Source organism: Bufo gargarizans, chromosome 9 (assembly GCF_014858855.1).
Source record: "Bufo gargarizans isolate SCDJY-AF-19 chromosome 9, ASM1485885v1, whole genome shotgun sequence".
NCBI classification, from domain to species: Eukaryota; Metazoa; Chordata; class Amphibia; order Anura; family Bufonidae; genus Bufo; species Bufo gargarizans.
In genome coordinates, this window is record NC_058088.1 from 182,222,294 (window position 1) to 182,237,790 (window position 15,497).

At 48.0% G+C, this 15,497-nt stretch overlaps 2 protein-coding genes across 8 annotated transcripts in view; one reads left to right on the forward strand and one right to left on the reverse strand.

The window, feature by feature from the left end:
* Nucleotides 1–5,716, reverse strand: part of DNM1 (dynamin 1) — an 88,519-nt gene extending 82,803 nt beyond the window's left edge. For all 6 annotated transcript variants that reach the window (XM_044305704.1, XM_044305706.1, XM_044305705.1 and 3 more), the window contains exon 1: nt 5,401–5,716. In XM_044305704.1, coding sequence (XP_044161639.1) covers nt 5,401–5,561 — 161 coding nt within the window. In that variant the 5' untranslated portion in view covers nt 5,562–5,716. The remainder of the gene's footprint in view (nt 1–5,400) is intronic.
* A 4,671-nt stretch (nt 5,717–10,387) lies between these two features.
* Nucleotides 10,388–15,497, forward strand: part of CIZ1 (CDKN1A interacting zinc finger protein 1) — a 21,322-nt gene continuing 16,212 nt past the window's right edge. For both annotated transcript variants that reach the window (XM_044268365.1, XM_044268366.1), the window contains exons 1-3: nt 10,388–10,514; nt 14,873–15,029; nt 15,104–15,231. In XM_044268365.1, coding sequence (XP_044124300.1) covers nt 14,881–15,029; nt 15,104–15,231 — 277 coding nt within the window. In that variant the 5' untranslated portion in view covers nt 10,388–10,514; nt 14,873–14,880. The remainder of the gene's footprint in view (nt 10,515–14,872; nt 15,030–15,103; nt 15,232–15,497) is intronic.

Below are 15,497 nucleotides of genomic sequence, written 5' to 3' on the forward strand. Positions count from 1 at the left end.
TATAGGATATATACATTACCAGACCCCGCTGTATAGGATATATACATTACTAGACCCCGCTGTATAGGATATATACATTACTACACCCCGCTGTATAGGATATATACATTACTAGACCCCGCTGTATAGGATATATACATTACTAGACCCCGCTGTATAGGATATATACATTACTACACCCCGCTGTATAGGATATATACATTACTAGACCCCACTGTATAGGATATATACATTACCAGACCCCGCTGTATAGGATAGGATATATACATTACCAGATCCCGCTGTATAGGATATATACATTACTAGACCCCGCTGTATAGGATATATACATTACCAGACCCCGCTGTATAGGATATATACATTACCAGACCCTGCTGTATAGGATATATACATTACTAGACCCCGCTGTATAGGATATATACATTACTAGACCCTGCTGTATAGGATATATACATTACTAGACCCTGCTGTATAGGATATATACATTACTAGATCCCGCTGTATAGGATATATACATTACTAGACCCCGCTGTATAGGATATATACATTACCAGACCCCGCTGTATAGGATATATACATTACCAGACCCCGCTGTATAGGATATATACATTACTAGACCCCGCTGTATAGGATATATACATTACTAGACCCCGCTGTATAGGATATATACATTTCTAGACCCTGCACGTAGGTTATATACATTACTAGACCCTGCTGTTTGGGTTTTATACATTGCTAGACCTTGTACATTGTACATTACTAGACCCTGCTGTATAGGTTATATACATTACTGCACCCTGATGGATTTGAGATATACATTACTAGACCTTGTACATTGTACATTGATAGAGTCTGCTGTTTGGGTTATACACATTACTATATTCCACTGCATAGGATATATACATAACCAGACCCTGCACGTAGGTTATATACATTACTAGACCCCGCTGTATAGGATATATACATTACCAGACCCCGCTGTATAGGATATATACATTACCAGACCCTGCTGTATAGGATATATACATTACCAGACCCTGCACGTAGGTTATATACATTACTAGACCCCGCTGTATAGGATATATACATTACCAGACCCCGCTGTATAGGATATATACATTACTAGACCCCGCTGTATAGGATATATACATTACCAGACCCCGCTGTATAGGATATATACATTACTAGACCCCGCTGTATAGGATATATACATTACTAGACCCCGCTGTATAGGATATATACATTACTAGACCCCGCTGTATAGGATATATACATTACCAGACCCCGCTGTATAGGATATATACATTACTAGACCCCGCTGTATAGGATATATACATTACTAGACCCCGCTGTATAGGATATATACATTACCAGACCCTGCTGTATAGGATATATACATTACCAGACCCTGCTGTATAGGATATATACATTACCAGACCCCGCTGTATAGGATATATACATTACTAGACCCCGCTGTATAGGATATATACATTACCAGACCCCGCTGTATAGGATATATACATTACCAGAACCCGCTGTATAGGATATATACATTACTAGACCCCGCTGTATAGGATATATACATTACTAGACCCCGCTGTATAGGATATATACATTACCAGACCCTGCTGTATAGGATATATACATTACTAGACCCCGCTGTATAGGATATATACATTACTAGACCCTGCAGATAGTTTTAATTTCAGACAACATAATACCGCCATATGGTACTAAAGCCATATACTCCCCCACACAATTCCACCATACAGTGCCCACCTAATATTAAGTATCCAAACAATGCTCCTCTAAAAAAGCCCACATAATACCGCCATGTAGATCCCTGATAAAACCAGCATACACTACATAAGCCATGAGCATTTACTCAATTTCCCACCAAGATTGTCCTGTTACGTATCTATCACTCCTATTGCCATTTCACCACTGCTACAGACCAGCAACGATGTGGACTACAAGTCCAATCCTGTCCTGCGCCGCTCACCATACAGGGCACTGTCTAGTCAGTGGTTTATCCTCGATTTCCATGTCAGTCACATTCATTATTTGGGTTACTATGGGGGTCACAGCATTGACATAGCAGGATGAGGGTCCGCAGTTCCAATATGAGCCCCTAGGCCTTTGACGCCCATTGACCCTTGGGCAAAGCAGGGGAAGGCATCATCATATATGGCAGCGTACCTACGCCCTGCAGGCACCGACACGGGGCCATGACCGCTGCTGCTGTATTTATGCCTGATTATGGCCATGTGTGAACACCCAAGGGGCGGAAACGCTCTGTGTACATACCATAGATTACTACAGATCATGCTAATAGGTAGCTGGCGCCATGCTTTATATAGCTGCATCCTATTGCCCTATTCTATTGTTTCAGCTGGAGATAAGCGGTGCACTAGGTGTCCGGCGGCCACTCATCTCATCCACAAAAACAGCAGATTGCACACAGGCAGCCATCTATTAGTCTGCTGCCATGCACTCAATAAAACACACAGCAAAATGGGCAGGTTACTGAGGGAGATAAGTGACTGACGGACACCCAAAGCACCGCTTATCCGAAGCAATACAATAGGGCAATCCACCTTGTGTGATCCGCGTTCTGTTAAAATGTGGATCCTAATGAAAGGGATTGTCCTGCGGGAGGAGGGGACTGAACGGAGCGGTGGTCGAGCATGTGCAGTGCCACTCCATCCAAAGTCTATGGAGCTGACAGTCAAGAGGAACCTTCATTCTAGAGATCACGTGGGGCCCCGGCCTCCAGGCTTTTGTCACCTATCTATAAACAGCCATTGTGGGATGACGCCTTTATATCTTGGAAGCTGTTGTGTGAGGGGAGATAAGTGCACCCAGGAGGGACTGGTCGGGAGGAATACATCCATAAGGATCCCTGTATGTGTCTGGTCGGATAGATAGAGAGATAGATAGATAGATATGAGATAGATATGCGATAGATATGCGATAGATAGATGGATAGATAGATAGATAGATAGATATGAGATAGATATGCGATAGATAGATGGATAGATAGATAGATATGAGATAGATATGCGATAGATATGCGATAGATAGATGGATAGATAGATAGATATGAGATAGATATGCGATAGATATGCGATAGATATGCGATAGATAGATGGATAGATAGATAGATATGAGATAGATATGCGATAGATATGCGATAGATAGATGGATAGATAGATAGATATGAGATAGATATGCGATAGATATGCGATAGATAGATGGATAGATAGATAGATATGAGATAGATATGCGATAGATATGCGATAGATATGCGATAGATAGATGGATAGATAGATAGATATGAGATAGATATGCGATAGATATGAGATAGATAGATATGCGATAGATAGATAGATAGAAGTCCTCCCAGGTGTCCCTCTTTTTGATCTGAGGTATAGATTTGCTTTGTTACATTTACAATATGGATCCAGAAAGTGTTTGCTTGGTTCCTATCTATAGGTTAGAGATCGCCTTGTATATTCATTTATTATTTTATGCCATTTGGATTTTAGAAATTTCTATATTCAGACAATTTTTGCGATATTGACGTGTATAAATATGCAGGTAAAATTGATATTTTACAAAATGTACCATAAGTTTCCCTCTTTGACCGTCCAAATAGTTGGGAGGTATGAGATAGATAGACCAGGCATGCTCAACCTGCGGCCCTCCAGCTGTTGCAAAACTACAACTTCCATCATTCCTGGACAGCCAACAGCCATCAGCCTACAGAAGGGCATGGTGGGAGTTGTAGTTTGTCATTGTCATTGCTTGAAAAAGGTTCCATTGAGAGGACCGAAAAGTCGCACCTGGTGTAATAAACACATTATTTATTTTTTGGAAGTGCCGTGGAATTTTTCATTTTTCTATTGACCTGGATGTTGGATCGCTTCCGTAGCCGCTGGCACTCCGTTTTCCACCTTGTCTGAAGCACTGACCAACATATTGATTATTATAGATAGATCAGGCAAAATTACAACTTCCATCATTCCTGGATAGCCAACAGCTATCAGCCTGCAGAAGGGCATGATGGGAGTTGTAGTTTTACAACAGCTGGAGGGCCGCAGGTTGAGCATGCCTGTGATAGATAGATAGACCCATCCCGTGTAATGCACATGCATGTGACCGGTGCGCACACATTGCACATATTCCCCAGCACACTTAGTGACAGGGATATGTCGCAGGCACCATCTGGTATGAGCACCGGGCTGTCATCTCCCAGGGGACCGCACCTTCACAGTACAGTATAATCCCACTCAACCCATCATTGCTGTGTTAAGGCCTTGCTGGTGTCACGCACAGGTGTACACCCAGGAGCTGTACGCTGCCTCTGTGTGCACAGCGCTGTATATACGGCATGCTGCGTTTATTGCATGTCTACAAATCCTACACAGCATTCTGCTTCACCGCGGCAAAATGGTGCGGAGGATAGGGGGGGGGGGGCGAATAGATGGTCGCCTCTCACCGTCCCTAGTACACATTTGTGTGTCACCTTGAGAGCGGCGGAGGCAGCCGCCCTCGTGATGAGGAGCTGGACATCATGCATCCTGTGACTTCTAGGGGTACGGCTCAGGTTTCCTGATGAAGCCAAGATCGGGAGTGGATGATAAGAGGAGATAAAGCGTAAAAGACGCATATGACGTCTCTTTCTTCTTTTTTTTTTTGGGCTTCCAAAACTGCATCAGAAAACCTGACCGTGTGACCATAGCCTTAGGAGGACGCATCGGACTGGTCTTGATTGACACATTTCACACGCCGGTCATGTAGATGGTCCTACCGCCCCATTCATACTGACGGCAATGTCCTCCACCGGCCATGGAGGACGTTACATCCTTTACCCATCATCCTCAAAACCTACACCAGGACTGTAAACAGATGACATTGGTTTGGCGAGACCCCCTCCCTTTTTCCTCCATTGCGGTGACATACTGTACTGTATTCCTCAGCACCTCCTCCATCCCCCCCCCCCCCCTCTAGCCCCTGCTGCAATTTAACCCTTTACACCCATAGGGCAATATAACCCCCCCTCATACAAGAATTAAAATCTGATACAATGTAACAATTCAGTTTAACAATAAATACAAATCAGTAAGAAAATAAAATAAACAAACAGATAAAGATACAAAAACAACAGATCAGGATGCAGAGGTAATCCATCCACATTAGATAGATAGATAGATAGATAGATATGGGTCCTATAGGGGCGATTGCACCCAAGGGTGCCCCAGTCTGCATCTGATTCATTGCAGTGATGATGGCAGCACTATGGACACAGCCATGGAAAATCTGCTTTTGTGGCTTCTCTAATCCAAACCTGCCAAATGAATGGCTGTCTGCACAATCAGCTGCAGCATTTTACATTACCTGCCCACAAAATTCTCCAGGACCGAGCTCTTGCCAGCGCTCTGACCCCCCACCACAGCGATCTGGGGCAGATCTAGGTTGGCATTCTGTCCGATAGCTGAAAAGGCATCTTGGAGCTTGTTAACCAGCGGGATCAGCTCTTCCATCCCTCGGTTGCCCATCTTGAAAGGCTTCCTGGCTGTGTCTGTGTGTAAGATCGTCGTTCTACAAGCCTCTTACACCTTGTCCCTTGCGACTATGGGAGGAGAGGAGAGGAGAGAGGGGGGGGGGGGGAATGTGCAGGACCCCGTCAGATCTACACGGTCCTGCTTCTCCTCCTCAGCTTCTTCTCCAGACTGCCAGCTCAGGCGCATCTAGCAAAGCCAGATCCTGGGGGGATTTAAACTGAAGTTACCGTCTTCGGCCACTAGAGGGCGTGCGCCGCCAATGAAGAGGATTGGCAGCTCGAGCAGATACTGGGGGAGATTTAAACTGATGTGACAGTCTTCTGCCGCTAGATGGCGTGCGCTGGTAATAACAAGGATACTGGGGGAAGGGCGAAACTTACAGTGAAGTGACATACTTCTGCCACTAGAGGTCGGGCAGTACTAATGTCAATGTCAGCCACAGGGGCTAATGCATTATATTATAATATATATAATTTTTTATTTTTTTTTTATATTTTGTATATTGTACTTGTTATTTTATATTTTGCTACTGCATTCACCCAAGTAAAACCTATCATGGCTCCTATGGGGTGCCTAGCTCACATACAAACCCACCATAACCTGCACTGATCTCCCCCTCTAGCCCTGTTACTCTGGGATGTGGCGGCATAAACTAGCATTATTAGGAGGACCCCCTTTAATTTTCATTGTCCCTCCTTGGCTACATACAAAGCTGGTCATCCAATGACTTCGACAGATTCTGCCGTTTTCCACGTAATATGGCAAAAATGCAATGGGTATGGCTGCAGCTCAACTCTTTGTTCCATTGGGAGATAAGCGGCAACACACATGTATCATCGCCGCTTATTCCTATTCCCATAGCATTAAAGGGGTATCTGGGATTTTGATACTGATGGCTTTGATATTAAAGTAATCCATAGCAGATCGGTGGGGGTCCGACTCCCGACCAATCAGCTCCATGAAGTGGCCTCTTCTTTGGCTAGTGATGTCACATTCATTTGGTCAGGTGGCCTAGTGAATGGAGCTGAGCTGCAATACCAAGCACAGCCACTATCCAATGGACGGCGCTGTGCTTGGCGAGCTGTGAGAAGGCTGTGGCCAGGGGGGCACCGACCACTAGGCCAAGTGAGGCACCTGGTAGGGTCAAGTGTGGACGGCAGGAAGCCAATGAGCGCTTCCATTGTGGAAGAGCTCATCTCTGCATATTCAACTGTACAGTTGAATGCTGTATATGAAGCAGCCGCATTGTAAGGGTTAATCCATGTGCAGAGCCACGACAGCGCAAACTGTAAATCCCTGCCAGATATCCGAGGGTCAGCCCGAATTTTTGGCATCTATTCAGTCTCCAGTGTAGGTGCTCTCCCTGTGGTATATGGGATACACGCCATGTTTGTAGGGCCCATGCACTGTGGGGTGTTAGCCTTGGGGGCTATGATGACATTTATTTGAGGAGGGGTACTTGGCTTTTAGGAAGACGGATCTGCAGAATGAAGACATGTTTCTGTATGGCCGAGCTATGAGTGAAAGCTTTATGCGGCCATATGGCCATCCGGGGAGCGGCAGATGGTGGCGGCGGATCCTGGGTTATAAAGCCTTGTACTGAGCTAACACCAGCACCAACAGCAGGGATCACGTCCTGACATTACCGTCACCAGCCGAATAGACAGGGCGGGAGAGCTGGTACTGGGCAGTGTCCATATATACAGGGCAGGAGAGCTGGTACTGGGCAGTGTATATATATATATACAGGGCAGGAGAGGTGGTACTGGGCAGTGTCCATATATACAGGGCAGGAGAGGTGGTACTGGGCAGTGTCCATATATACAGGGCAGGAGAGGTGGTACTGGGCAGTGTCCATATATACAGGGCAGGAGAGGTGGTACTGGGCAGTGTCCATATATACAGGGCAGGAGAGGTGGTACTGGGCAGTGTCCATATATACAGGGCAGGAGAGCTGGTACTGGGCAGTGTCCATATATACAGGGCAGGAGAGCTGGTACTGGGCAGTGTCCATATATACAGGGCAGGAGAGCTGGTACTGGGCAGTGTATATATATATATATACAGGGCAGGAGAGGTGGTACTGGGCAGTGTCCATATATACAGGGCAGGAGAGGTGGTACTGGGCAGTGTCCATATATACAGGGCAGGAGAGGTGGTACTGGGCAGTGTCCATATATACAGGGCAGGAGAGGTGGTACTGGGCAGTGTCCATATATACAGGGCAGGAGAGCTGGTACTGGGCAGTGTCCATATATACAGGGCAGGAGAGGTGGTACTGGGCAGTGTATATATATACAGGGCGGGAGAGCTGGTACTGGGCAGTGTCCATATATACAGGGCAGGGGAGCTGGTACTGGGCAGTGTATATATATACAGGGCGGGAGAGCTGGTACTGGGCAGTGTCCATATATATACAGGGCAGAAGAGCTGGTACTGGGCAGTGTATATATATACAGGGCAGGGGAGCTGGTACTGGGCAGTGTATATATATATACAGGGCAGGAGAGGTGGTACTGGGCAGTGTCCATATATACAGGGCAGGAGAGCTGGTACTGGGCAGTGTCCATATATACAGGGCTGGAGAGCTGGTACTGGGCAGTGTCCATATATACAGGGCAGGAGAGCTGGTACTGGGCAGTGTCCATATATACAGGGCAGGAGAGCTGGTACTGGGCAGAGTCCATATATACAGGGCAGGAGAGGTGGTACTGGGCAGTGTCCATATATACAGGGCAGGAGAGCTGGTACTGGGCAGTGTCCATATATACAGGGCAGGAGAGCTGGTACTGGGCAGTGTCCATATATACAGGGCAGGAGAGCTGGTACTGGGCAGTGTATATATATATACAGGGCAGGAGAGCTGGTACTGGGCAGTGTCCATATATACAGGGCAGGGGAGCTGGTACTGGGCAGTGTCCATATATACAGGGCAGGAGAGGTGGTACTGGGCAGTGTCCATATATACAGGGCAGGAGAGGCGGTACTGGGCAGTGTCCATATATACAGGGCAGGAGAGCTGGTACTGGGCAGTGTCCATATATACAGGGCAGGAGAGGTGGTACTGGGCAGTGTCCATATATACAGGGCAGGAGAGCTGGTCCTGGGCAGTGTCCATATATACAGGGCAGGAGAGCTGGTACTGGGCAGTGTCCATATATACAGGGCAGGACCAGGAGAGCTGGTACTGGGCAGTGTCCATATATACAGGACCGGAGAGGTGGTACTGGGCAGTGTCCATATATACAGGGCAGGGGAGCTGGTACTGGGCAGTGTCCATATATACAGGGCAGGAGAGCTGGTACTGGGCAGTGTCCATATATACAGGACCGGAGAGGTGGTACTGGGCAGTGTCCATATATACAGGGCAGGGGAGGTGGTACTGGGCAGTGTCCATATATACAGGGCAGGAGAGGCGGTACTGGGCAGTGTCCATATATACAGGGCAGGGGAGCTGGTACTGGGCAGTGTCCATATATACAGGGCAGGTTAGGTGGTACTGGGCAGTGTCCATATATACAGGGCAGGAGAGGTGGTACTGGGCAGTCCATATATACAGGGCAGGAGAGCTGGTACTGGGCAGTGTCCATATATACAGGGCAGGAGAGCTGGTACTGGGCAGTGTATATATATATACAGGGCAGGAGAGGTGGTACTGGGCAGTGTCCATATATACAGGGCAGGAGAGCTGGTACTGGGCAGTGTCCATATATACAGGGCAGGAGAGGTGGTACTGGGCAGTCCATATATACAGGGCAGGAGAGCTGGTACTGGGCAGTGTCCATATATACAGGGCAGGAGAGCTGGTACTGGGCAGTGTATATATATATACAGGGCAGGAGAGGTGGTACTGGGCAGTCCATATATACAGGGCAGGAGAGCTGGTACTGGGCAGTGTCCATATATACAGGGCAGGGGAGCTGGTACTGGGCAGTGTCCATATATACAGGGCAGGAGAGGTGGTACTGGGCAGTCCATATATACAGGGCAGGAGAGCTGGTACTGGGCAGTGTCCATATATACAGGGCAGGAGAGCTGGTACTGGGCAGTGTATATATATATACAGGGCAGGAGAGGTGGTACTGGGCAGTCCATATATACAGGGCAGGAGAGCTGGTACTGGGCAGTGTCCATATATACAGGGCAGGGGAGCTGGTACTGGGCAGTGTCCATATATACGGGGCAGGGGAGCTGGTACTGGGCAGTGTCCATATATACAGGGCAGGAGAGCTGGTACTGGGCAGAGTCCATATATACAGGGCATGAGAGCTGGTACTGGGCAGAGTCCATATATACAGGGCAGGGGAGCTGGTACTGGGCAGTGTCCATATATACAGGGCAGGGGAGCTGGTACTGGGCAGTGTCCATATATACAGGGCAGGAGAGCTGGTACTGGGCAGTGTCCATATATACAGGGCAGGAGAGCTGGTACTGGGCAGAGTCCATATATACAGGGCATGAGAGCTGGTACTGGGCAGAGTCCATATATACAGGGCAGGGGAGCTGGTACTGGGCAGTGTCCATATATACCGGGCAGGGGAGCTGGTACTGGGCAGTGTCACGCTACTCTCTCAGGCTTTTCTCCTGTGCCCCCTGGCCTCTCCTGACATGAGGAATAGATATGGCCATGTGACATCTGTGCGGCTCCTGCAGACCTGTGTGTCTAAGGACCGTTATACATTGCGGTTTTGTCGCAGTTTTTGTACAATAATCCCTATGGAAGCTGAGCGGCGCCCCCTGCAGTCCCTGTAAGGTCCTGACGCTGAGGCTGCTGCACGCATGTGACCTCCGGGCCAGCAGAGGGCGCGCTCCGCACAGGTGACGGCTTTCCCCCATTGTCTGTGCTGTGGTGCAGGAGAGGAGGAGGCCTGGAGGCGGCTGCGGGGAGGATCCAGCTGTCCGGAGGAAGGTGTGCACGGCCCGGTACTCAACCCTCTGCCTGAGTTGGTAAGACGGAGGCTGCTCGGTGTGGCCGTGTCATACATGGAGGAGGGGGCTGGGCCGTACAATAACATGTGCCGCTGGTATTATGTGGGCGGAGAGGGGCACATCCGTGTGGGCTACTTTCACACTAGCGGTTTTCTTTTCCGGTATTGAGTTCCGTCCTAGGGGCTCAATACCGGAAAAGAACTGATCAGTTTTATCCTAATGCATTCTGAATGGAGAGCAATCCGTTCAGGATGCATCAGTTCAGTCACTGTACTCATGCTACGGATCCCGCATTATTTTACATTGAAATGCATTAATGCCGGATCCGGCCCTAAGTGTTGCGGAAAAAGGGATCCGGTTTTGTGGTCTGTGCATGCGCAGACCTTTAAAAATGTGAAAAAGATAAATACCGGATCAGTTTTTCTGGATGACAACCGGAGAGACGGATCCGGTATTGCAATACATTTGTGAGACGCATCCGGATCCGTCTACAAATGGTATCCGTTTGCATACAGATCGCCGGATTCAGCAGGCAGTTCCGGCGACGGAACTGCCTGCCGGAATCCAGCGACGCTAGTGTGAAAGTACCCTTAGGGTACTTTCACACTAGCGTTATTCTTTTCCGGTATTGAGTTCCGTCCTAGGGGCGTAAAACTGATCAGTTTTATTCTTAGGGCTGTTTCACACCTGCGTTCTTTTCTTCCGGCATAGAGTTCCGTCGTCGGGGCTCTATGCCGGAAGAATCCTGATCAGTTTTATCCTAATGCATTCTGAATGGAGTGAAATCCGTTCAGGATGCATTAGGATGTCTTCAGTTCCGGACCGGAACGTTTTTTGGCCGGAGAAAATACCGCAGCATGCTGCGCTTTTTGCTCCGGCCAAAAATCCTGAAGACTTGCCGCAAGGCCGGATCCGGAATGAATGCCCATTGAAAGGCATTGATCCGGATCCGGCCTTAAGTTAAACGTTGTTTCGGCGCATTGCCGGATCCGACGTTTAGCTTTTTCTGAATGGTTACCATGGCTGCCGGGACGCTAAAGTCCTGGCAGCCATGGTAAAGTGTAGCGGGGAGTGGGGGAGCAGCATACTTACCGTCCGTGCGGCTCCTGGGGCGCTCCAGAGTGACGTCAGGGCGCCCCAGGCGCATGGATGACGTGATCACATGGCACGTCATCCATGCGCATGGGGCGCTCTGACGTCACTCTGGAGCGCCCCGGGAGCTGCACGGAATGTAAGTATACCGCTCCCCCGGTCCCCGCTCCTACTATGGCAACCAGGACTTTAATAGCGTCCTGGCTGCCATAGCAACACTGAACGCATTTTGAAGACGGATCCGTCTTCAAATGCTTTCAGTACACTTGCGTTTTTCCGGATCCGGCGTGTAATTCCGGCAAATGGAGTACACGCCGGATCCGGACAACGCAAGTGTGAAAGAGGCCTAATGCATTCTGAATGGAGAGCAATCCATTCAGGATCAGTGATGGCCAGTTTGCCGCGAACACATGCGGGCTGCCATCTTAACTCAAGTCCGGGGAGGCACAGGTAAACCCTTACCTGTGCCGCAAACCGGTCTGAAAACAAATGCGGTCAGCGGGTAGTTCCGAAAACAGCCCGATGAAGGCCCCCGGCGGCTATTCTCAGAACTGCCTGCTCCCGCTGACCGCATTTGTTTTCAGACCGGCTCGCGGCACAGGTAAGGGCTTACCTGTGCCTTCCCGGACTTGTGAGGCCCGCATGTGTTCGTGGGCGAACTGGCCATCACTGTTCAGCATGTCTTTAGTTCAGTCACTGTACGGTTTTTGGACGGAGAAAATACCGCAGCATGCTGCATTTTTCTCTCCGGCCCAAAATCCTGAAGACTTGCCGGCGTTTTTTTCCATTGTAATGTATTAGTGCCAGATACGGCATTAAAATTGCCGCATTGACGGATCCGGTCTGCGCATGTGCAGACCTTTAAGAATGTTAAAAAAAAAAATATATATATATATATATACCGGATCCGTTTTTCCGGATGACACCGGAGAGACGGCTCCGGTATTGCAATACATTTGTATGACGGATCCGCATCTACAAATTGTTTCAGTTTGCATACAGATTCTTGGAATCCAGCAACGCAAGTGTGAAAGTATCCTTACATGATATGGTGTGTGGTGGCATGTTACCTAAGGCGGGGCATTGTGTGGACAAATACATCCACCTATCATCATGTAACATGTATGTACATCCACCTATCATCATGTAACATGCATGTGCCCCACTCAGTGCCCATCTCATGTAACATGCATGTACATCCACCTATCATCATGTAACATGTATGTGCCCATCTCATGTAACGTGTATGTACATCCACCTATCATCATGTAACATGCATGTGCCCCACTCAGTGCCCATCTCATGTAACATGCATGTACATCCACCTATCATCATGTAACATGTATGTGCCCATCTCATGTAACGTGTATGTACATCCACCTATCATCAAGTAACATGTATGTGCCCCACTCAGTGCCCATCTCATGTAACATGTATGTACATCGACCTATCAGCATGTAACATGTATGTACATCGACCTATCAGCATGTAACATGTATGTACATCGACCTATCAGCATGTAACATGTATGTACATCGACCTATCAGCATGTAACATGTATGTACATCGACCTATCAGCATGTAACATGTATGTACATCGACCTATCAGCATGTAACATGTATGTACATCGACCTATCAGCATGTAACATGTATGTACATCGACCTATCAGCATGTAACATGTATGTACATCGACCTATCAGCATGTAACATGTATGTACATCGACCTATCAGCATGTAACATGTATGTACATCGACCTATCAGCATGTAACATGTATGTACATCGACCTATCAGCATGTAACATGTATGTACATCGACCTATCAGCATGTAACATGTATGTACATCGACCTATCAGCATGTAACATGTATGTGCCACACTCAGTGCCCATCTCATGTAACATGTATGTACATCCACCTATCATGTAACATGTATGTGCCCATCTCATGTAACGTGTATGTACATCCACCTATCAGCATGTAACATGTATGTGCCACACTCAATGCCCATCTTATGTAACATGTATATACATCCACCTATCATGTAACATGTATGTGCCCATCTCATGTAACGTGTATGTACATCCACCTATCAGCATGTAACATGTATGTGCAACACTCAATGCCCATCTTATGTAACATGTCTGTACATTCACCCTCTTATCATGTATGTACTACGCTTAATGTACATTTTATGTAGTAGCATGTCACTACATTCAACTCTCATCAGTTAACATTTATGTACCAGGCTTAGTGCCAATGTCACGTCACCACAACCACACCTCATCATGTGTCATGCCCAGTGCCTAATTCACTTAACATACCACCGTGTCCATGTCTCTTTATAAAATGTTACATGAGGTGGGTGTCGTGTGGCACATATGGTACTTGATAAGAAACAGATGTGGTAGCGTGGCACATGCATACATCCACCCCCCCACTCGGTGCCCATCTCATGTAACATGTCATCAGATCCACCTCCCGTTTTCTATTGCTACATGAAATGAGAATTTAGGGTGGCACACATAACTTAAATGAGGAGAGTTGACTGTATTGCCATGGTACATGTGATTTATGTATGTACCACCTATCATGTGACCTGTACTTGCTACACTCAGTGCCTTGTCACCAGATACACGTCATCTACTATGTGCCATCTTCGATGCCCACATTGTGGTGGTTCTGAGGACAGGTTATAAGTAAATAGCATTGAGCGTGGCACCAACATGTTACATGAGATGAGGCATTGAGGTAGCAATACATTGGCACACCTCTCGTCATGTAACATATATGTGCTGCACCCAGTGCCCATCTCATGTAACATGTCACCATCATGTATGTGAGAGTCACCATCAGAGTCCACTTCTGGGTAACATGTCATCCCATGCAGTTTTCATCATGCAGTATATGTTTGCCAGCCTCTATGCCCCGTCTCATGTAATATGTCCCCTTACGTGCACAGTAACATGTCAACACATCATGCTCTCATCATCTGCCACCCTCAATATCCTATGTCAAAAGATTTCAGCATACCCCTAACATGTATGTGATGCCTGTGAGCACTTAGGGTGGCATAGGCATGTTAGGTTATATGTAGGGGGTAGAAGACTGGCAGCAGATGACTGGTGTGTGATATAAGCCAGACATACATGCAGTCAGGATCAATCGGACCCCCACCCATCATGTCTGAGTGATATGCTATCACCTGATTGGTGGGGGTCCGACCTCGGGGGCTTCAGCCTCTTTGTTGGCGTGAAGGCTGAGATGATGTCTGTGTTTTCCTAGGCGGTAAGATGTTTAACCAGCAGCAGCAGCAGCAGTTCCACCAGCTCATCCAGCTCCAGCATCTCCTGCAGCAGCAGCAGCAGCACACCGTGCAGCAGCCTGCCCACCATCCGCAGACCGCGCAGCACGCGCTCCCTGCCCAGCATGCAGCACCCAGGTAAGAATAGCCCGCTACCCGTCACCTGTTTGTGTCATTTACTGCTGCTCCGCACTAATACAGTCTCTCTACAGGCAAATGCCAAACCCGGTGCAGCATCAGCAACCGCAGCAGATGCTGAACCTGCGAGCTGCCAATCCTGGCAGGCTGCTTAATACCCACCCCATGTTACAGCGGGCACTACTGATGCAGCAAATGCAGGGTAAGTCCAGTGTGGAAGACCCGGTTTCCTATATTCTTCATGTTTAGCTTGTCAGATATGTGCAGGGAAATTATGTCCGTCTCTCATCCTTGTTCTCGCCTCTCTCTCTGCCGCCCCCTCTTGTTCTCGCCTCTCTCTCTGCCGCCCCCTCTTGTTCTCGCCTCTCTCTCTGCCGCCCCCACTCTCGTTCTCGCCTCTCTCTCTGCCGCCCCCTCTCGTTCTCGCCTCTCTCTCTGCCCCCACTCTCGTTCTCGCCTCTCTCTCTG